The 23,255-nt window shown below is 47.1% G+C and overlaps 1 protein-coding gene across 1 annotated transcript in view; it reads right to left on the bottom strand.

Annotated features, from left to right (window-relative positions):
• Positions 1-23,255, bottom strand: part of LOC122800226 (dynein axonemal heavy chain 17-like) — a 17,083,451-nt gene that overhangs the window by 10,040,466 nt on the left and 7,019,730 nt on the right. Inside the window, exon 26 of the mRNA XM_044069720.1 lies at positions 8,832-8,984. Coding sequence (XP_043925655.1) covers positions 8,832-8,984 — 153 coding nt within the window. The remainder of the gene's footprint in view (positions 1-8,831; positions 8,985-23,255) is intronic.

Raw genomic sequence — 23,255 nt, 5'->3', positions numbered from 1 at the left:
AGCCATAAAGGGGTCTACGTGTTTTTCCCCTGCCCAGACAGAGAAACGCTTCCATTTGCTAGCATAAATCCTTCTGGTAGTAGACTTGTGAGAAGTGAGGATGATATTGCAAACTGGTTGAGAGATAAGGGGAAGCCTGGCTAGGGTTGGAAGTGGAGCAACCAAGCTGTGAGGTTGAGAGATCGAAGGGACTGATGCAGCCCACCCGACTGATAGGTCAGAAGATCTGGCACTGGGTCCAGATGCCAGGGCTGCTCCAGTAGATGGCATTGCAGGAATGGAAACCAAATTTGTCGAGGCCAGTAAGGGGCAATGAAGATCATCCTGGCTCTCAAGGCAGTTGCTTTTTGGATTAATTGAGTAATCAAGGGAAAGAAGACCCCGGGGCCAATCGTGAACTAGAGCGTCTCTGGGGGGTAGACCTGGGAGAGGGAAGAGGGTGAAGAAGTCTGGGCACTTGCTGTTTAGAGGTGTTGCAAAAAGGTCGCAGCAAGGCTGACCCCACCTTCTGAAAATTCTTTCCGCTACTATCTGGTTGAGAGACCACTCGTCAGGCATGAGAATGGCTCTGCTCAGTCTGTCTGCTATGACGTTGGACTTCCCGGGAATATGCATTGCTACCAGAAACCATTGAGAAGAGATCGCCCATTGCCAAAGTCTGAGTGCTTCTCGACATAGGGGGTAGGATCTGGTTCCACCCTGCTTGATGATGTACCACACTACAGACATATTGTCTGTTTGAATTGCAATAGTCCCGGTGGGTAGAGAGTCCTGAAGGGCCTGCAACTCTAAAAGTACCGCTCTCATTTCCAAGACATTTATGTGCAAGTGGCATTCAAAGGGTTGCCATGTGCCCTGGACTGTCCCGCCCTGAAAATGCCCCCCCCCCACCCGATCAGGGAGGCATCCGTTGTCACAGTGGCAACAGGAGGAGGAAGGACCACAGGTCTGCCCTGGAGTACCTGAGGGGAGACCGCCCACCAAGAAAGGTGTCTTTTGCATGACTGAGTGATTAGAATGGTGTGTGACATGGGGAGCTGCTGAAAGGACCACTGGGAAAATAGCATCCACTGCAGGATCCGCATATGAAAACGCGCTAGGGGGAGTAAAGTGATTGCTGCTGCCATGAGACCAAGTGTTTTAGTACTAATCTGGCTTGGACTCTGCTCTCCTGTAATAGGATCTGAACATGGTTGCGAATGTCTGAAACTCTTTGTGTAGGTAGTTTTGCTGAGAGCTCCACTGTGTTTAAAATGGCGCCTATGAAGGTAATAGACTGACAAGGCGACAATGCAGACTTTTCGAAATTTATAGAGATACCTAGCGCGTTGCACGTTTGTACAGCGGAATCTCTGGATTGTAGTAGTCGGTGCCTGGTGGTGGCAGTAAGAAGCCAGTCATCTAAATATGGAAACACCTGGAATCCTTGTTATCTCAGGTGAGCCGCAACTACTGCCATGCATTTGGTAAACACCCTGGGGGGCTGTGGTGAGGCCAAAGGGCAGGGCTCTGAATTGGTAGTGACTGGCTCCCAGCCGGAAGCGGAGAAACCTTCTGGAGCGCCTGTTCATCTTGATATGGTAGTACACATCCTGAAGGTCTATAGAGCAGATCCACTTGTCCTGACCCAGAAAGGGTAGAATGGACTGTAGCGTGACTATCCGGTACTTCATTCTTTGAACTGACTTGTTCAGCCTGCTGAGATCCAAAATAGGTCTCCAGTCCCCTGTCTTTTTTGGTACCAAAAAGAACTTGGAGTAGATTCCGGATCCTCGTTGGTCTGCTGGGACTGGCTGGATGGCCCTTTTTCTTAGCAGCTTTGAAATTTCTAGTGCTGCTAGATCCCTCAGACCGGGTGGAACATCTGGAAGGGGCCCTTTTGGCTGTTGTGGGGTGTGAATAAAGGGAATTCTGTAACCCTCGGATATGATCGACCGTACCCATTTGTCTTGCGTGAGGGAATGCCAGGCTTCTGGGTACAGTGATAGTCTTCCCCCGACTGCCTCCGAAAGTGGACAGTTGGGCAGCTCCTCAGGGGTGCTGCAAGGGTTTGTCAGAGAAAGATTCTCTGCTACCCTGATTCTGCGGACCCCCCCTTGCCCCTCAGGCGGTGTCTATTATTGTTCCCTCCTCTGCCTCTGGAGGGAAGCTCACCATGTGCATCAGGCAGTACTCCCTGAGGTTTGCGGAACCACATTTTCCCACCTTTCTGACCCTTATGGTATGGTCTAGAAGGGGTAGAAAAACGGACTCCTATGGCAGAGAATGTCTTGCCTTCCTGCTCGCACCTGGTCAATGTATCCTTCACTTGAGGTTCAAACAAGGCAGAACCGTCAAAGGGGGTGTTAGTGAAGGATGCCTTGAAGGGGTCGGCAAAGTTGCAAAGCCACATCCAGGCGTGTCTCCTTAGAGCAATGCCCGTGCCTGCAGCCCTACTCGCTCCATCGGTGGCATAGGAAATGAGCCGCATGGAGGAGTTTACAATAGAGTTCAGGGTCCTCAGCTGGGAGTTGATCTTTTCCTGAGACCCCGCAGCTGATGGGTCCTGTAAGGTATCACCTAGTTCTTTGAGAAGGCCTCTCTGAAGATGGGTGAAATGGCACAAATAATTTAGCGAACGCATGACAAAGGTCGCTGAAGAAAACATCCACTTGCCGTACCTATCCATAGTCCTAGATTCCTTATTAGGAGGAGGGACAGGAACTGAAGGGTCAGCCAACTCCTTCTTAGTGGCCGCCGCCACCACCATGGCATCATCGGGAACGCCCTTAGTGAGAAACTGCTTGTCCGAAGGAGCTGTAATAAATTTTGTGGGCCTCCGGGGAGTTGGTTCCATAGTATCCGGAGCCGTCCACACCTTCCGAGCCACCACCTCCATGAGTGGGTCGAAAGGCGGGGACACCCAGGAGGTGGAAGGGTGAGAACCGAACGCATCCAGGTACACCGACTCGTCCTCAGAAGGGTTGAGGGCAGACCAGTTCCAACTCTGTTTAAGGAACTCTAGGATGTCAGAAAATGAGACATCCTCAGAGGGGGACCTTGGGGACCCTTCCGAATCATCCAGGTCGGTGTCAGATGTCATTGACTCCGGGGAATCCACATGCTTCCTCTTGCATGTCCTCTTCCGAGGGGGCTCCCCCGCAGGATCAGGGGAGGCCTCAGAAGAGGATGATACGCCCAATGGGGTGACCTGGAGCGTTGGTTCTCCACGCTTGGGTTCGGGAGGGTAGGCAGAGGCCGAAGCAGGCACCATGGAAGGAGGGGCCAATGGGGCCGACCGTGGCACCGGTATAGGAGCCAGCACACTCCTCATGACCTCAAAGGCGCCCCTATCAGGCAGAGAAAAGGGACCCAGCTCTGAAGAGATCAGAGCTCCTCCCGGCACCGAGAGGGACGGCTCCGAGGCCGATGTCGGGGCCGAACTCACTTGCGCCGATGCTCCGAGAGGGAGAACGGGGTCGGACAAGGGTCCGATGCCACTCGCCCCCTCGGAACCGATGAGGGAGTCCCGGCGGCCGGATCCCTCCAAGGATGGAGCCAATGAAGGGATCAGAGCCGACGAAGGAATCGATAAGGGTGGAATCGGTTCCAACGCCCCCACTGTACCAACCCCGACGGCCTCTGGCTCCGAGCTCGAAGGAATAGTCGGAGGAGGAACTGGAGCAGGCGTTGGGGAAGCCGCTGTCTGTTGAGACAGACTATGCAATAACTGGGCGAGCGCCTGCAACTTCAAAAGCCTACTGACTATCCTCTCGAGGTTGTGGTCTGAAAGCCTGGAAGATCTAGAGGAGTGAGACCTATGGCTCCGCTCTGACAGCAAAGGGGACTTTGGAGCCAACCTGACCGACTCCAATGAAGGAGATTGGGAACGCTTTTGGCTTGGAGATGGCTCCGACACCAAGATCGGAGCCGACTGACACCTCGATGTATCGGTTCCAGCCGGAACCGACGAGGCAGAAGAAGGTCAGCTCAGCGCCGGCTCCGGACATGGAGCCGACGGTTTGGAGGGCTTAGAAGGTTTTCCTGACAGAGGCTTGGTAGGAGAACCTTCGGGTTTTAATAAGCCCCTTAGGATGAGCTTATTTCTGCATTCCTGCAGGACTCCTGGGCTAAAAGCATGACAGATGGAACAAGAGTCCTGCAGGTGCAGAGGGCCCAAACAATACACACAAAAAGTGTGACCGTCTGTCAGAGACATCTTTTGACAGCATGAGTCACACTTCTTGAATCCTGATATCCTGGTATCCTTAGACATGATACCACAGGAATGGGACCAAAAAGTCTAGACAAGTATACCAGACGCAACAAACACACACAACACTTGAAAAGACACTCTCAAAGAAAAATTAAGTTTACTACAGTAAAACAAAACAAAATTCCGCACACACACACACACACACACACACACACACACACACACACACACACACACACACACACACACACACACACACACACTCCGAATGGAACCTGTACAAAACTAGTATAAAGGGGGGGGGTAAAGGCCTAACCACCTTAAGGGTGGAAAAGAGTACGGAAAACTATTAATAAAGGGAGGAAAGACTAGCCGAGAGACTACTAACACTACTAGAAAAGATATCAGGGAAAAATATCTATCAAAAACTAACTATAAATATAAAAAATCTTAAATACGACCTGGAGCCAGTGAAAACGCAACCTCATAGCTGAAGCGGCAAATGAGATCTGGGTATATGACGCCTAGCGTTATGGGACATAGCATAGCCTCGAGATGGTAAAAATAGCTCTCGAGCTTTACTATTAGGCCGAGTCAGAGCCGAGGTTCGGCTCCAAACCCATCCAGCAAGAATGAAGGCGAATGTTGAATGATTTGAAGTGGCAAGTCGGGGGCAATATATGTGTCTATGAACAGTCAGCTGAAATACTGTAGTTATTAATCATTTCACTTTGCTCACAGTCAGAACTCAGAGGTGTATACAGGTGATTATCCCTTTGATATGACTTGTCTTATCAGCAACGTGCTGAAATACATCTCTGTATTTACTGATTCCTTCATCTTACCTAATTAAACCTTAGAGGTGTACAAAGGATGTAGCTATCTTTTTGATGTGGCCCATAAGAGACTGGACCAATATGTGTCTATGACCAACCAGTTGAAAAATATTAATGTGGTCAATGATTCTTTCAATGTCTACACAATCAAACCTCAAAAGTGTACACAGAGGCATCTTATCTTTTACGTATAATATTGAGGGGGAATATTGTTTGTTAAAGCATAGAACATTCATATTTTCTTTGTTGAATGATTTTATATTGCTAGACATAGAGAAAATATAAGTCTGTGAGTAGCTAGTTGATACATTACTGTAGTCATTAATTATTTTACTTTCCTCACACTTGGTCCACAGAGGTGGCCATTAATTATTTCACCTTCCTCATAACTAAAACTCAGAGATGTACACAGAAAGTAGCTACCATTTTGATATGCCTTGTCTGAGGCACTATGTCTTAGCACCAACCAGGTGAAATGCATTACTGTAGTCATTAATTATTTTACTTTCCTCAGAATCAAACTCATAGATGTACAAAAAAGGTGTCCAACGTTTGGATGGGGCTTGTTAGAGGCAGTATATGTGTCTATGAGTAACTAGCTGAAATACATTATTATAGTCATTAATTCTTTGACTTAAGTCACAAATGGACCTCAGAGGTATACAGAGAAGGTGATTATCTTTTTGATACGGCTTGACTGGGGAGCAATATATATGTCTATGAGTACCCACTTGAAATACATTACTTTGGTTATTAAATCCTTCACCTCCTTAACACTAAGAGCACAGATCCACACAAAGAAAATTGTAATCTTTTGGGGGTAGGGGCTAGGAGGCATGCTGTCTGTGAAAGTTTGATATGCCTTGTCTGAGGCACTATGTCTTAGCACCAACCAGGTGAAATGCATTACTGTAGTCATTAATTATTTTACTTTCCTCAGAATCAAACTCATAGATGTACAAAAAAGGTGTCCAACTTTTTGATGGGGCTTGTTAGAGGCAGTATATGTATCTATGAGTAACTAGCTGAAATACATTATTATAGTCATTAATTCTTTGACTTAAGTCACAAATGAGTCAGAGGTATACAGAGAAGGTGATTATCTTTTTGATACGGCTTAACTGGGGAGCAATATATATGTCTATGAGTACCCACTTGAAATACATTACTTTGGTTATTAAATCATTCACCTCCTTAACACTAAGAGCACAGATCCACACAAAGAAAATTGTAATCTTTTGGGGGTAGGGGCTAGGAGGCATGCTGTCTGTGAAAGTGCAGGTGAGTTACATGATCACTTCTTGAATAATTTGATGTGGTTTTCAGGGAGCTGTACATTTGTCTATAAACAACAAATTATTCTGGCCATTATTTTAAGGTGCCGTACCCTCCACCCTCTATTTTATTTCCATGCAAGTTCTTAGGGCTCCGCCACTGGCCTACTTTCCAGAGGGCCCCAGTGACCCTTTCTCCAGACTGTGTCCTCCTCCATAAATTCCTAGTTCCCCCATTCAAAAGAGATTACATATCTGCAACATTGCAGATCAAAGCAGAAACAGCTCTTAGTTTCAACCTGAATAGTTAATGTGTGACTGCTCCAAACAGCTCTGAAATACGACTATGAAATGTATGATGCTTCAGGCACAATAACGTGGGCTATATGACGCACAGAAGGCTAGTGACAAGGTGATGCAATGCAAAGCAAACTAAATACTTCCAATGAAAACAATCATGGGATTCAATAGAATACTAACTTTAAAGGAGGTCTTGAAACTGGATAACACGATAGAACATCTGACATTATAAGGTAGGGTATTCTAGGGGAGTGAGAAATTTATAATATCATTTTAGTCTCCAGCAGCTAAGTCAGATCTAAAAATGATACATTTAAAGTCTTTTGCTGACTAAAATTAATCCTCAGGCTCATCAGTGGACAGAAGCATCATCTGCTCATTTTTCAGAAGTCCAAAATTTTTTGGAGCAGACGATAGTCCAATCTGTGATAAAAGGTAGGCTAGCCTCACACAACTTTTATAATGACATTCCCTCTGTCACATACCTGTGGCAAACCTAGGTATCCTCTGGTAAAGTTTAGCCATCCACACTATATAATAGTGGTCATGCAAAGAACTATACCCTCAGGGAGCAGCTATGCTTTAACTACTCTAGCTACTTGGATTATTGTTAAAGGTGAAGGTAATATACAGTGTTCAATATCACTCCTAGGCTTGATTTATCTTTTTGACTGCATAAACAACATATTCACTTTATGGAAGCAGCTGATCCAGCTACATACTGATACAACTGACTTTTCAGCTAATAACACCAGTGTGAATCTTCAGTTTTGATGTGCGGCAGTTCTACCACAGCCCACTGGGGGCAATCAAAGACAATAAAATTTGCTTTTCTGGATTTTCCTTGAGAACTTTTTTATTTAAGGCATGTCTCTAAGAATCAGATGCCTTTATGGAGTTTCCATTATATACTGCTAGTTTCATTACCAGAGCTGTATGACTGGATGTCATCCAAATATTGCAGAACTTTGCCAAAATCACAAAAGTCATAAGGTTCATTACCGTGACTGAGAACAACAGACAGAGGACTATCTCTGATTTATTTCTGAAGAAAACAGGCAGGGTCATGTAAGAGGACAGCACATCACACGTGGCAGGATTATCCTAACAGGTAGTGTATGAACTGGCTGGTGAATGACAACATCAATGATGCTGTATTTTGACAGACTGGCATGTACAGACTCTTGGTTCAACACAACAAAATATTTTACCAGATCAAGGAATATAGTCCCAGTCACTTTGGTCCATATTCATGGAATATAACACATTTGGTCTGAAACTTAAATAAAGCAGTGCATACTTTCTGTCCAGATCTAAAACCACACTGGAAGTAAGACAGAAGTGTTCACTGATCTACTTTTAAACAAAAGTCACTTTGAGGAAGGCTACTCTTAGTATTTTTAAACAGATGAGAGTAATGAGCTAGGTCTATAACCATTGACCTCATTTTTATCATCACCTTTAAGCAATGGCAGCCCAGTCCATCAGTCCACAACTTGCTAAATCCTCAGCTTCAAAACCGTATTCCCAAAAAGAACACTGTTTTAAATAAAACAGAAACTACTGTAACCATTTGAAATGTCAGGACTTGCTACAGTGAATCCTGAAACACAGAGACTGAATGGTCAAATATAAAGACTTAGATATATAAAGTCTGAGATGGCTGTTGTTGGGATATTCCCTTTTCTCTGAAGTCTGATGATCTTGAAGTTAGTATTTATAATATTGAGGGATTTGGGGGGGCTTGTCCGGCCACATCGGGGGGGTGTAGGGGGGTGAGCCCCCTACAAAGAAGAAGTTTAAATGAGAATAGGCATGTTCAAGATTCTCTCTTCTGCATTTTAGGTCTTTTTTTAGGAGTGTCGGCACTTGGCATTTGGAGTGCCGACATTTCAATGGGAAGCCAGAAACAACAACTCTATGCATTGAGTTGTGTTCCATGTCACCAGTAACATGAACAAACTCAGAAGACAGTGCAACTCAGAAAAAAAGGAGTAGGTTGTTCACTGCAGCAGTGTAAATAATGTTGTTTTTGGAAGAAAGAGGACTTCTTATAGATGAATACACAATGAATTATGGCTCATATACTAGAATACACACAATGTTGGTTATTACCATCTAAAATTTTTTTCGGAACCATTATTTTCACAGCCAAAATAGAGATCTTATGATGCCCCATCAGAAAAAATAAATAAATTTACAAACTGCAGAAATGTAAATCATTACCATAATAACTATATCCCAAACGTCTTTGAGTAAAATCACTTCTTTTCTGCAGGTTTTAAGAGCCTTATAATCAGGAATGATGACTTCAAACAAACCACCAGAAATTGAAAGAGCCTCCATTTCTTTCTCCATTGCAAAGATCTCAGCATGTGCCTAATTCACAGAAAAAAAAAGTTAGCATTTTACTACCAAATCATTTTTTTTTAATTTTCTAAACTGCTGTAAGACCATCTGGTAAAAAAGTGGAAAATACAGTATCACAAAGTACTTACGAAAAAAAAAAGAAGTTATATACTCACCATAGCGTTCCATGTGCGTTGTCCATCTTTGCCTTCATTCTTACCAGGATGGGTTTGGATCTAATCCTCAGATCCAACTCGGCCTTTATATACAAGCTCGAGGTCTTCCACTAGCTCGTGGCTAAACCATATCCCAGCATGCATCAGGAAAGCTCCCCAGATCATGTTTGTAGTAATAATAACAGTAAGAAAAGATAAGGGCAGTTTAATAATTCAGAGAGCAATATAGAAGGCCAGAGAATGATATCCATTTGTACCAACTTGGCCTTCCAGGAGTAAAAATGGCTGGGGGAAGGAAGGAGGGTGGGATGTAAGAATGAAGGTGAAGATGGACAACACATATGGAAAGTTTGGTGACTACATAATTTCTTTATGTGTTGTTGCCCTATCTCACCTTCATTCTTACCAGGATGGGACAGCATCCCTAGTATCATCTTTCTTGGGTGGCTGAAGGGAGAATATTCTTCAGAATTGTGGAACCAAAGGAGGCCTTGTTCCTGGAGGCCAAATCGACTTTGTAATGAGTGATACAGGTATGTGGTCTTGCCCATGTTGCTGCAGCACAAATGGTATCAATTGGAAGTCTTGCCAAAATGGCGGAAGAGTTTGCAATGGCTCTTGTAGAATGAGCTTTAACTCTATTTGGGAGATCACTGTTTTGAGATTTACAGATGAAGGTTATGCAATCTAAAAGCCATTTTGCAAGTTTCACTTTAGAGACTGGAGTACCTTTCTTTGAATCTGAAAAGATATAAATAGCTGGCCAGATTTTCTAAAGTTCTTTGTCCTGTGTAAGCAGAAACGTAATTGACTATGTAAATCCAGTTGATGTAATGTATTCGGCCTTATTCTCGTAATTTGGGTAGAGGACTGATAGCTCTATACATTAGTTCAAACTTGACTCTGAACATACTTTTGGCAAAAAGGAGGGGTTTGTTTACAAAAAACCCTATCTCTGTGGAAAAGCAAGTAAGGGGGGCTTTATTCACAAGGCTTGGAGCTCAGACAATCTCCTAGCAGAAGTAATGGCTATCAAAAGAATAGTTTTCCATATTCCATATCAAAAACTTGAGCTTGCATGCTGATGCTGGCTCAAAAGGGGAACAAATTAAATGAGATAAGATGAGATTTAAGTCCCATGGTGCTGGGGGTCTCTGACAGGTGGTTGTGGTAATAAAGTACCTTTGAGAAATGTCTTGCATAGTCTATGAGACATAACTCTGAGGTGAGATTCACCAATATGAAAACTAGAAATCGCTGTTAGTTGAACTCTAACAGTAGCTGCAATAGACCCTCATTGAATCATTTTGCCAGGAATTCTACAATGGAGTTGACTGGAGCAATAAAGGGATCAATATGATTATTAGAAGCCCATATAGAGAATCCTTTACATTTACTTCTATATATCTTTCTTGCTGAAGCCTTATGGAAAGGAATTAGAATGTGTTTCACTGATGAAGAAAGGTTAGGAAACCTAGTTATGGTTGGAATCGGAGCAGCCAAGCTGTCAATTTGAGGGTCTGGAGGGATGGAGCATTCCTGACACATGAGTCAGAAGGTCTGGAACTGGGTCCAGAATCCAAGGCTCCTCCCAAAGATGAAGCCATAGGAAGGAGAACCAGATTTGGCGAAGCCAGTATGGGGCGAAGAGCATCAAGTCCCTTCCCAAGCAAGAGGCTTTCTGAAGAAATTTGGGTATTAGTGGATAGGGAGGAAAGGAATAGAGGAGAACCGAGGGCCATTCGTAAACAAGTGCATCCCTCGCTGATTCTCACAGGGGGGGGATAAGGGCAAAGTAGTTGCTGCATTTAGCATTCGTGGATGTCACAAAAAGGTTGCAGCAAGGCTGGCCCCATTTGCGGAAAATGTTTTCCACTACCTCCTGTTTTAGGGACCACTCGTGAGACAACAGAATCGCTCTGCTGAATTTATCCACTATCATGTTGGATTTCCCTAGGATGTGCGTTGCTATCAGAAAACGTTGGGAAGAAGTCACCCACTGCCATATTCTCAGGGCTCTCAACAAAGGGGGTAAGATCTGGTTCCTCCTTGTTTGTTTAAGTACCATACAATTGACATGTTGTCTGCCTGTATTGCTATAGTTTCCAGTGGAAGAGAGCCCTGGAATGCTTGCAATTCTAGAAGGACCGCTCTCTTCTCTAGGACTTTGATGTGCAAATGGGCCTCATGATCCTGCCAGGTGCCTTGGACTGTCTTTCAAAGATAATGCCCCCCCCCCACACCCAATCTGAGAAGTGTCTGTGGTCACTGTGGCCAATGGTTGGGGAAGTACAAATGGTCAGCTTAGTGTCACATGGGTGGAGTAAAGCCACCAGCTAAGGTCTTTTTGGCAAGTTTCTGTTATCATTATTTTGTGGGACATCGGCAATTCCTGCGTTGACCACTGAGTGGACAGTAACCACTGCAGAATTCTCATGTGTAGATGTGCTAAAGGGATCAGGGTTATTGCTGTTGCCATGGTTCGTAAATCTTTTGTCACTATTCTTGCTTGCACTTCCTTCACTGAAAGAAGACTTAACAGCTGACGTCACAGGACTTGATCTCTTTCTTGAGGAAGTCTGGCCATCATGGTTTTTGAATCTAATTCTGCTGCTATAAATATGACATGCTGAGAAGTCTGCAAGACAGATTTCTCTTAGTTTATTGTAATTCTTAGTTGACAGCAGAGCTGCAAGTTGGTGTCTCTTGCTTTTAATAGTAGATGCTCGGTGGTAGCAGTTAGGAGCCAGTTGTCGAAGTATGGAAACACCCGGAATCCTAGGTGTCTCAGGTGATCCGCAACTACTGCCATACATTTGGTGAACACTCTGGAGGCTGTAGTGAGACCAAAGGGAAGAGCTCGAAACTGGTAGTGACTGGCTCCCAGGTGAAAGCACAGGTGTCTCCTGGATTGCCTATCCATTTTTATGTGGTAGTACGCATCCTGGAGATCTATCGAGCACATCCAATTGTCTTGTCCCAGAAAAGGGAGTACTGACTGCAGTGTTACCATCTGGAACTTGGACTTTTTTACTGATTTGTTGAGATTGCTGAGATCCAGAATTGGTCTCCAGTCCCCTGTTTTCTTTGGAACTAAAAAGAATCTTGAGTAATTTCTGGATCCTAATTGGTCTGCGGGGATTGTTTGGTTGACTCTCTTGTCTAGCAACTTTTGAATTTCTAACATTGCCTATTCCCTTTGACTGGGTGGAACATCTGGGATCTTTTTCATGTTTGAAACGGGGAAGGAAAAGGGGATGGGGTAACTTTTAGTTATGTACTTACCATAACTTCGGATGTATGGGATCCATCTCGCCTACATTCATAACTGATGGGTTCGGAGCCGATCCCTAGGCTCCGACTCGGCCACTATATAGTAGAACGAAGTCTCTAATTGGCTGGGCTACCCCTTATCCCAGAATGCACCATGCCTGCTTCGCCAGATCTTGTTTGTTCACTTTTATATACCTACATCCAGGCACAGAAACATACCAACAACTGTAACAAACTAAAGTCCTTCAAGAGAAAAACTCAGTAAGTAGCAACATTTCCTCTAAGTCCAATGGGAAGGGGAAAGGAGGGTGGGTACGTATGAATGTAGGCGAGATGGATCCCATACATCTGAAGTTATGGTAAGTACATAACTAAAAGATGTAATGGGATCCTATCTCGCCTACATTCATAACTGATGGGACAGCATCCCTAGCACCTAAATCCCGGGTGGCTCATTGGAAAACACTCCTGAGAACTGTGGAACCAAAGGAAGCTCTACCTCGAGAAACCACATCTATCTTGTAATGAGAAATAAAGGTGTGCGGAGAAGTCCAGGTAGCAGCCGCACAGATATCATCTATCGATAATTTGGAGTGAAATGCTACAGAAGTAGCCATTGTCCTGGTAGAATGAGCCTTGACTGGGAATGGTAGCTCCTTGCCGGACTGTGAATAGATGAAGGAGATGCAATCTTTAATCCATTTGGCTATGGTGGTTTTAGCCACCGGTTGACCCAACCTATTTTCCGCAAAGGACACAAACAGCTGATCTGACTTTCGTGTCTGATTGGTCCTACTTAAATAAAAACGCATTTGTTTGTGAACATCCAGCTGATGGAAAATATATTCTGCGCTATTGGAGAATTTGGGAAAAAACACCGGGAGCTCCAAGGATTGTTGAATGCATAAGGGGGATGCTACCTTGGGCAAGAAAGAGGGATTTAACTTGAGAGACACTCTGTCTTTGTGAAAAGTCAAATAAGGAGGATTAGAACAGAGAGCCTGAAGCTCTGAGACCCACTTGGCAGAGGTTATTGCCACCAAAAAAGCGGTTTTCCAAGATAGAAATTTTAAATCACAAGTAGCTGCTGGTTCAAAGGGACGGGCAGTTAAAGAAGCTAGAACCATATTCAGATCCCACGGGGGCACAGGATGGGCTATTGGGGGCCGAAGGAGCCACGCTCCTTTAAGGAAAGATTTGCAAAGCCTGTTTGCCATTAAGGAAGGCTCAAAGGAGACATGAAAATTAGAGATAGCCACCAGTTGGACTTTAATTGTGGAAACTGAAGTGCCCAAATAAAACAAAGAAGCCAGGAATTCTAAAACCTGAGGTACTGGGGCGGTAAGGGGATCTATACCTCGTTGCTGGGCCCAAAGAGCAAACCTCTTACACTTGCTGGAATACAGTTTAATAGTGGAAGGTTTGTGAGAAGAGGACAAAATGTGGATGACGTCTGGAGAAAAAGAGTTATCTCTGACTAAGGTTGGAAGTGGAGTAACCAAGCGGCCAACCTCAAGGATCTGAGGGATGGGTGAGACTGTCCCAACTGATGAGTCAACAGGTCGGGCACTCGGTCCAGAAACCATGGGCCCTCCACCGCATACCTCAGAAGAAAGGGGAACCAAACCTGATGAGGTCAGTGTGGAGCGATCAAAATCATGTCGCTCCCTAGATAAATTGCCTTCTGTATCACCTTCGGGAGAAGGGGAACCGGAGGGAAGGCGTAAAGTAGACTGGGGGGCCAACTGTGAGCTAGAGCGTCCCTGGGAATCTGCCCCTGAGAGGGAGTCAGAGTGAAGAAGTCCCTGCATTTCGCATTGTGTGGACTGGCGAACAAGTCGCAACAAGGGAGGCCCCACTTGGCAAAGATGTTTGCAGCCACCCTGTCATTGAGGGACCACTCGTGGGGTAACAGGAGAGTTCTGCTCAGCCTGTCTGCAATCACATTGGATTTCCCCGGAATGTGCGTTGCCACTAGAAAACACTGGGTAGAAATTGCCCAATGCCACACTCTCATGGCCTCTCGGCAAAGAGGGTAGGACCTGGTTCCGCCTTGCTTGTTTATGTACCAGACTACCGACATGTTGTCGGATAGGATCGCAATAGTACCCCGTGGAAGAGCATGATGAAGTGCTTGCAACACCAGTAGCACCGCTCTCATTTCCAGGATATTGATATGTAAGTGCGTTTCGTGAGCCTGCCACGTGCCTTGGACAGACCTGTCCAGATAATGACCCCCCCACCCTGTCTGGGAGGCGTCTGTGGTCACCGTGGCGACGGGAGGCTGAAGGGCAAAGGGTCGCCCCTGGTCCAGGTTGGACCGAAGCAGCCACCAACGTAGGTCCCGACGGCAAATTTCGGTAATCTGGACCAAATGGCTCAGGGGAAGTTCCTGAAAGGACCATTGAACTGACAGTAGCCATTGCAGCACCCGCATGTGCAGCCTGGCTAAGGGGACTAGTAGAATAGTCGAGGCCATCGTGCCCAATAACTGCAGAATCAGTCTGGCCTAAACTCGTGATCTGGGTAACAGGGTTTGAACCTGAGACTGCAGGACCTGAATCCTTTCTACAGACAAGAATGCCCGCATTCTTCTTGTGCCTAACTCTGTGCCTATAAATGTAATACGCTGAGACGGCTGCAGCACAGATTTCCCCCAAATGAATGTGATTCCTAGTGAATGACCAAAACTGACTGTGGTCATAAGCGCCCGAACTAATAGATGCTTGGAGGTGGCAGTAAGGAGCCAGTCGTCTAGATAGGGAAACACTTGGAATCCTAGACTTCTCAAGTGAGCTGTCACCACTGCCAGACACTTGGTGAACACCCTGGGGGCTGTGGTGAGACCAAAGGGCAGTGCTCGGAATTGGAAATGACTGGTTCCCAGGTGGAAGCGTAAATGACTCCTGGACTCTTGACTTATCAGAATGTGATAGTAAGCGTCCTTGAGATCTATGGAGCACATCCAGACATCCTTCTCTAATAACAGGAGAATGGACTGAAGGGTGACCATTCGGAATTTGGATTTTTTTACAAAGTGATTCAATGAGCTGAGGTCCAAAATGGGCCTTAAGTCCCCTGTCTTTTTTGGCACCAAAAATAGTCTTGAGTAAGTTCCTCATCCGATCTGGTCGGCGGGGACAGGCTGGATGACTCCTTTTCTTAGCAGCTTTGAAACCTCGACCGCTGCTTGATCCCGCTGACTGGGTGGCACATCCGGGATTTTCCTGATAGGAAGAGGGGGGATCTTGGTGAAAGGGATGAGATAGCCTCCAGTTATGGTTCGGAGCACCCACTGATCCTTGGTGATAGATTCCCAAGCCTGTGGGTGTTCCACAAAACGACCCCCGACTGGCTCCGGAGATGCGCAGTCGGGCCACGTCTCAGAGACGGGGAGCGTAGGATGAACCACGAAAGGAATCGCGGTCTCCAGAGTTACGGGGGCCTCTGCCACCTCTGGGGCGACGTCTTCCTGAATTTCCCCCCCGCCTCTAGAGGGGGGATCACTCGGTGGAGTAGGGAAAGACCTTTGAGATTTCCTGAACTTTTAGTTATGTACTCACCATAACTTTAGATGTTTGGGATCCATCTCGCCTACATTCTGTACTGATGGGCTCGGAGCCGATCCCTCGGCTCCGACTCGGCACGCTTATGCTATAGAGCGAGGCCTCTTATTGGCTGAGCTATCTTTATCCCAGGGTGCACCACCACTGATCCCCCAGATCTTGTTTGTCCGCATTCATGCACACATGCACAACTTGTTTATATAACATTGTTAGATGTTTCAAGATGAAACAACAGGATTCGGACCTTCTGATATCCTCTGACCTCCAAGGAAGGGGGAAGGAGGGTGGGTTATTAGGAATGTAGGCGAGATGGATACCAAACATCTAAAGTTATGGTGAGTACATAACTAAAAGATGTTATGTGATCCTATCTCGCCTACATTCTGTACTGATGGGACAGCGTCCCTAGCACCTAAATCCCAGGTGGCTCATTGGAAAACACTCCTGAGCACTGTGGAACCAAATGAAGCTCATCCTCTACATGCCACGTCCAATTTGTAGTGGGAAATAAAGGTGTGCGGGGAAGACCATGTAGCCGCAGCACAAATGTCACTAATAGCAAGCTTAGAATGAAATGCTATAGAAGTAGCCATAGCCCTTGTAGAATGAGCTTTGACAGAGGTGGTAAGCTCTTTGTTAGAATAAAAATAAGCTTGAGTAATACAGTCCCTGATCCATTTGGCAATAGTGACCTTTGTGACAGCTTTGCCCAATTTATTGTCTGCAAAGGATACAAACAACTGATCTGTTTTCCTTGATTGTTTGGTCCTGTCTAAATAAAAACGTAACTGCCTGTGGACATCTAGTGTGTGGAATATGAACTCCGCTTTGTTAGAGTATTTTGGGAAAAAAACTGGAAGCTCTAACGATTGTTGTAAGCAGAAACTAGAACAAACTTTAGGGACAAAGGAATGATTTGGCCTGAGGGATACTCTGTCTTTGTGAAAACCAAGCACGGGGTTTTACTGACAAAGCTTGAAGCTCTGAAACTCTTCTGGCAGAAGTAATAGCCACCAGAAAAGCTGTCTTCCATGATAGAAACTTTAGATCACATGTAGCTGCCGGTTCAAAGGGGAAAGAAGTCAAGGCACGTAACACTATATCGAGATCCCATGGAAGTGCAGGATGAGAAATCGGAGGTCTTAATAGAGCAGCACCTTTCAAGAAGGTCTTACACAATCTGTTGCTCATTAAAGGTGGGTCTATCGATTGGTGAAAATTAGAAATTGCTGCCAATTGTACCTTGATGGTAGAAACTGAAGAGCCTTGATTGAAAAGAGAAGTTAAAATTTTAGTACTTCTGCCACGGAATAGAAATGGGGTCCAGGCCCGGAGTTGAGCCCAAATAGCAAATCTTTTCCATTTGCTAGAATACAGTTTCTTTGTAGCAGACTTATGGGCCGAAGACAATATGTGTACAACATCTGGATCCAATGTATGACTCCTAACTATAGTCGGAAGAGGAGGAGCCAAGCCGTCAATTTTAAGGTGTGTAGGGACTGGTGGAATAGTCCCGACTGATGAACCAGTAGGTCTGGGATCTGATCCAGGAACCATGGACCTTCCAGAGCATATTTCAAGATAGGGAAACCATACTTGACGGGCCAGTAAGGAGCAATTAAGATCATTTTGCTCCCCAAGAGAGATGCCTTTGATTCACCCTGGGAAGGAGAGGAACTGGAGGAAGGCATAAAGCAAGCCGGTGGGCCAAGGACGGACTAGCGTCCATGGGGCTCTTCCCGGAGCCAGGGTTAGGGAGAAGAATTTTTGCACTTAGCATTCAGAGCAGTCGAATAGGTCGCAACACGGAACTCCCCATTTTTTGAAAATCTGACTTGCAACTGTCATATTCAGAGACCATTCGTGAGGAGAGAGGATGGTTCTGCTCAATCTGTCGGCTATCACATTGAACTTGCCCGGTATGTGAGTAGCCACTAGGAAGCGTTTGGTCGAGACTGCCCATTCCCAAACTCTCATGGCTTCTCTGCAAAGAGGGTAGGATCTGGTCCCTCCCTGTTTGTTCAGGTACCAGACAACTGACATGTTGTCTGAGTGAACAGCAATTACGCCCTGAGGGAGATAATCGTGAAGGGCTTGAAGAGACAGAAGTACTGCCCTCATTTCTAAGATGTTGATATGAAGTAAAGTCTCTTCCGGGTGCCATTTGCCTTGGACTGACCTGCCCAGGGAATGCCCCCCCCCCACCCCATCTGGGAGGCGTCCGTGGTCAAAGTGGCCACCGGAGGAGGTAGAACAAAGGGTCGTCCCTGATCCAGATTGGAGGGCACTAGCCGCCAGCGAAAGTCCCGTTTGCAAGATTCCGTGATCCATATGAGGTGACTGAGAGGGAGTTCCTGAAAGGACCACTGAGCTGAAAGAAGCCACTGGAGAATTCTCATGTGCAACCTTGCCAAGGGGACTAGAAGAACCATGGCGGACATGGATCCCAATAGCTGCAGGACCATCCTGGCTGGAGCTTTGGACCTGGGAAGTAAGGCTCGAACTTGAGTCTGTATGGTTTGTATTCTGTCTGTCGGTAGATAGACCCGCATTCGGTTTGAGTCTATCTCTACCCCTATGAATCTTATTCGTTGAGATGGCAGCAACACAGACTTTGGCCAATTGAAGGTGATTCCAAGGGAACTGCCCAGTGATATAGTGGCTTGAAGGCTCTGTAGTAGTAGATGCCTGGAGGTGGCAGTTAGGAGCCAGTCATCTAGATACGGAAACACCTGGAATCCTAGACTTCTCAGATGAGCAGTCACGACTGCCAAACACTTGGTGAACACCCTGGGGGCTGTGGTGAGACCAAAGAGCAGCGCACGGAACTGAAAATGACTGCCTCCTAGGCTGAAGCGCAGATGTCTCCTGGACGCTTGATGTACCATGATATGGTAATAAGCGTCCTTGAGATCTATGGAGCACATCCAAACACCCTTCTCCAGCAATGGGAGAATGGTTTGTAGGGTGACCATTCAGAACTTGGACTTTTTGACTGAACGGTTTAGGATGCTGAGGTCCAAAATGGGCCTCAAGTCCCCGGTCTTTTTTGGCACCAAAAAGAATCTTGAGTAAGTCCCTAATCCGATCTGGTCTGCGGGGACCGGTTGGATGACTCCTTTTTGCAGCAGCTTTGAAACTTCTGAGGCTGCAGTATCCCGCTGACTGGGTGGAGGGTCCGGGATTTTTTTGGACTGAGGGGGGGGGGTGAGAGAATGGGATGGAGTAACCTCCGGCGATAATTCAAAGCACCCATCAGTCCTGAGTAATACCTTCCCAGGCTTTTAGATGCTTCGAAAAACGACCCCCGACTGGCTCCGGAGCTGCACAGCCGGGCAATCCCTCAGGGACTATGAAAGGCTGAAGAGCCACGAAAGGACTCGCGGTCTCCAGTGTTGCGAGGGCCTCTGCCGCCTCTGGGACGGCGTCTTCCGGAAGAATTTCCCCCTCCTCTGCCTCTGGAAAGGGGTAAGGCTTCTGAGATCTACGGAACCACATTTTCCCTCCTCTTTTAGCCTTGGGATAAGGCCGAAAGGGAGTGGAAAATTGTGCCCCTACGGCAGTCAGAGTCTTACCCTCCTGTTCACAGCGGGTTAGTGTGTCCTTTACCTTGGGTCCAAACAGGGAGGACCCATCAAAGGGGACGTCGGCAAAGGAAGACTTAAAGGCCTCCGAGAAATGACACAGGCGGAGCCAGGCTTGTCTCCGTAGAGCAATGCCTGTACCCACCGCTCTACTCGCCCCTTCGGCCGCATAAGAAATGAGCCTCATGGACGAGTTCGAAATGGACGACATTGTAGCCAGCTGAGAGCCAACCGTCTGGGCCAGCTCCTCAGGCAGGTTACCCAAGAGGGTATCGGATAGCTCCTTAATCAGATCCCTCTGAAATCTGGTAAAGTGCGTAAGGTAGTTCAAGGACCTCAATGTAAAGGCCGCTGAACTGAGGGTGCGCTTTCCGTACCGATCCATGCTCCTAGACTCCTTATTAGGAGGATGGATGGACGTCGAAGCCTCTGCTACATCTTGCTGGGTAGCAGATGTCACCACCAAAGCATCTACAGCCACACCTTTAGTTAAAAACTCTTTTTCAGGGGGTGCCGAGAGGAACTTGTTCGGACGAGCAGGCACCGGTTCCACAGAGTCTTGGTGTTCCCACGCCCATCGACAGATCAAATCCAAGAGCTCATCAAAGGGCGGAGACACCCAGGAGGCGGAGGGCTGAGCCCCGAAGGCCTTCAGGAACACCGACTCATCAGCAGAGGGAGGTTTGGACTGCCAGCCGCCTCGTTGTTTTAGGGCTTCCAGGATGTCTGCAAAGGAGACATCATCCGAGGACGACTTAGGGGACCACTCTGCATCATCGAGATCAGTGTCTGATGTAAGAGACTCATCAGGGGAGTCAACGTGCTTCCTCTTGCACGATCTCTTCCTGGGGGGTTCTTCCGAAGAGGCTTCAGAAGGACCTCCAGGAGGGGGAGAAACCCCAGCAGGGGTAACCTGAGGCCCGGGGGCGCCGCTGTCTAAGGACAGGGGGACTGCCAAAGACCCAGTCTCCATATGCAGGGAAGGAGCTGGGGAAACCGTGGAGGTAGCCAAGGAAGATTTGGCTAATGCACTCCTCATAGCCCTGAAGGCGGGACCACCAGAATCCTGGGAGGGTCCCACCTCCGTGGCCACGACAGTGGACGGCACTCCCACCGCCGACGCACCAAGAGGGAGACTTGGGACCGAAAGCATCAATCCCAAAGCCTCCCCCCCAGGGCTGAAGGAAGAAGTCCGTGTACTGAACTCCGACCCAAGAGCCGGAGTTGGAGCAAGGGTCGGGCCTGACCCTAAAACCTCCACCGGTTCCACCAGCACCGGCTCCAACGGTGCCGAGGCTGTTGGAGGAGGAACCACAGAAGGGGAGTGGACCATCGGCTCCGAAGCCGAATGGGCTGGAGCCGAAACTAGCTTTTGGAACACCGGAGACTGGAAGAGTCGAAGGAGCACCCTGTCGATGTCCGAATCAGACATCTTGGATGATCTAGAGGATACCGATCGGGCCCGAACCGATTTCTCCATCGGCTCCGAAGGAGTCGGGGACCGGCTCCGAAAGGACTCTACCACTATCGGCTCCGAGGAAGATCTTAAGGTAATTTCCTTCGGTACCGATAAGGACTTCGGCTCCGAGGGGGAAGAGTCTGAGCCGGTAACCCTTATCGGCTCCAATATCAGTGGAGCCGATGAAGGTGACCCGCCTCTCGATGTCCCAGTCCTCGGCTCCGAAACCAGAGGGGTCGAGGCTGGAGGCATCGAGGCAGACCGTTCCGCCCTCGGCTCCGAAGTCCGTGGAGCCGATGGAGAAGTCTGCTTAGATTTTTTTGCAGTCGGTTCCGACTGACTGGTCGGAGCCGACGCTTTCTTCTTTTTAGAAGGAGAAGGAGAGGAAGATAAAGCCTCCTCGAAGGATGGCTTGATTAACCCTTTCAGGATTAATTTGTTCTTCCTCTCCTGGAGGACTCTTGATGAAAAGGCGTGGCACACGCTACACGATTCTTGTAAGTGCTTGGCGCCTAAGCAATAGACGCACGAGGAGTGGTCGTCCGTTATGGACATTTTAAAGCCACACCTCGTGCATTTCTTAAACCCGGAGGGTTTGTGTTCTTTTGACATAGCCAAAAAGACAAAACACAGTTACATACAGTGAAAAAGAAGGGTTTGTCACAGTAAATAAAATATCTCTTCTTTATTATTATTATATATATATATTTTTTTTAAAACAAGTACAGTAAAACGAAGTTTCACAGAAGAAAGAGAGACAGAGAGGGTCAAGACCCTCTAACTTAAATGGGTACTTGACCCACAAACAAAAAAACCAAGACAGTAGAAGCAACAGGGGAAGGCCCCTCTAACTAAAACGGGAAACCTTCCCTGACAGGAAAAAACACAAATTCCTCTATAAAAACTACCAATACACACTCGTATAACAACAATAGCTGTTAAAACAGCTTTTGGATTTAAAGCAAGCAAATTTCTGACAGGAAAAAGCCTAAATAAATAGTACTTAGCCCAGCCAAGTTGAGACCACGTCTAAGCTCTGTAAGCGGCAAACGAGATCTGGTGGATCAGTGGTGGTGCATCCTGGGATAAAGATAGCTCAGCCAATAAGAGGCCTCGCTCTATAGCATAAGCGTGCCGAGTCGGAGCCGATTGATCGGCTCCGAGCCCATCAGTACAGAATGTAGGCGAGATAGGATCACATAACATCCACATTTTCCCTCCTCTCTGGGCCTTGGGGTAAGGTCTAGAAGGAGCGGAAAAATGGGCCCCCACGGCAGTCAAGGTCTTGCCCTCCTGCTCGCACCGAGTCAGTGTGTCCTTCACCTTGGGTCCAAACACGGAGGAGCCATCAAAAGGGGCGTCGGTGAAGGAAGACTTAAAAGCCTCCGCAAAGGGACACAAGCGCAACCAGGCATGTCTTCTAAGAGGCACGCCTGTTCCCACTGTTCTACTCACCCCTTCGGCCACATATGAGATGAGCCTCATGGACGAGTTGACTATCGAAGATAGGGTAGTCATCTGGGCGCCAACAGTTTGGGCTAACGCCTCAGGAAGGTTACCCGTAAGAGACTCTCCTAACTCTTTGAGGAGGTCCCTTTGGAGCCTGGTGAAATGGCAAAGGTAATTCAGCGACCGCAGGGTAAAGGCCGCTGAAGAAAGGGTACGCCTCCCGTATCTATCCATGCTCCTGGAATCCTTATTAGGAGGGTGAATAGACGTTGAAGCCTCTGCCACCATCGCATCTACTGCAACTCCTTTGGTCAAAAATTCCTTTTGAGGAGGGGCTGAGAGGAACTTGTTAGGCCTGGTGGGCACCGGTTCCACAGAATCAGGGTGTTCCCAAACCCTTCGAGAAACTAAATCTAGCAATTCATCGAAGGGTGGAGACACCCAGGAGGTGGAGGGCTGGGCCCCAAAAGCCTTGAGGAAGGCTGACTCCTCTGCGGAAGGGGTTTTGGACTGCCAATCGCCTCTCTGTCTCAGGATCTCGAGGATATCTGAGAATGAGACGTCATCCGAGGACGATTTTGGGGACCCCTCCGCATCATCGAGGTCAGTATCTGAAGTGATAGACTCATCCTGGGAGTCAATGTGCTTCCTCTTGCACAATTTCTTCCTTGGAGGTTCATCCGAAGCGGATTCAGAAGGACCTCCCGGGAGAAGGGAACCCCCCAAGGGGGTATCCTCAGGCCCTGGGGCCCCGCTGTCGTGGGAATGAAGCACACCAGAAGCACCAGTTCCCA

The sequence above is a fragment of the Protopterus annectens genome, chromosome 4.part0 (assembly GCF_019279795.1).
Source record: "Protopterus annectens isolate FY-2018-M chromosome 4.part0, PAN1.0, whole genome shotgun sequence".
Lineage (NCBI taxonomy): Eukaryota > Metazoa > Chordata > Ceratodontiformes > Protopteridae > Protopterus > Protopterus annectens.
Note: the sequence above shows the minus strand (reverse complement) of the source record. Positions and strands in the feature narration are given on the sequence as shown.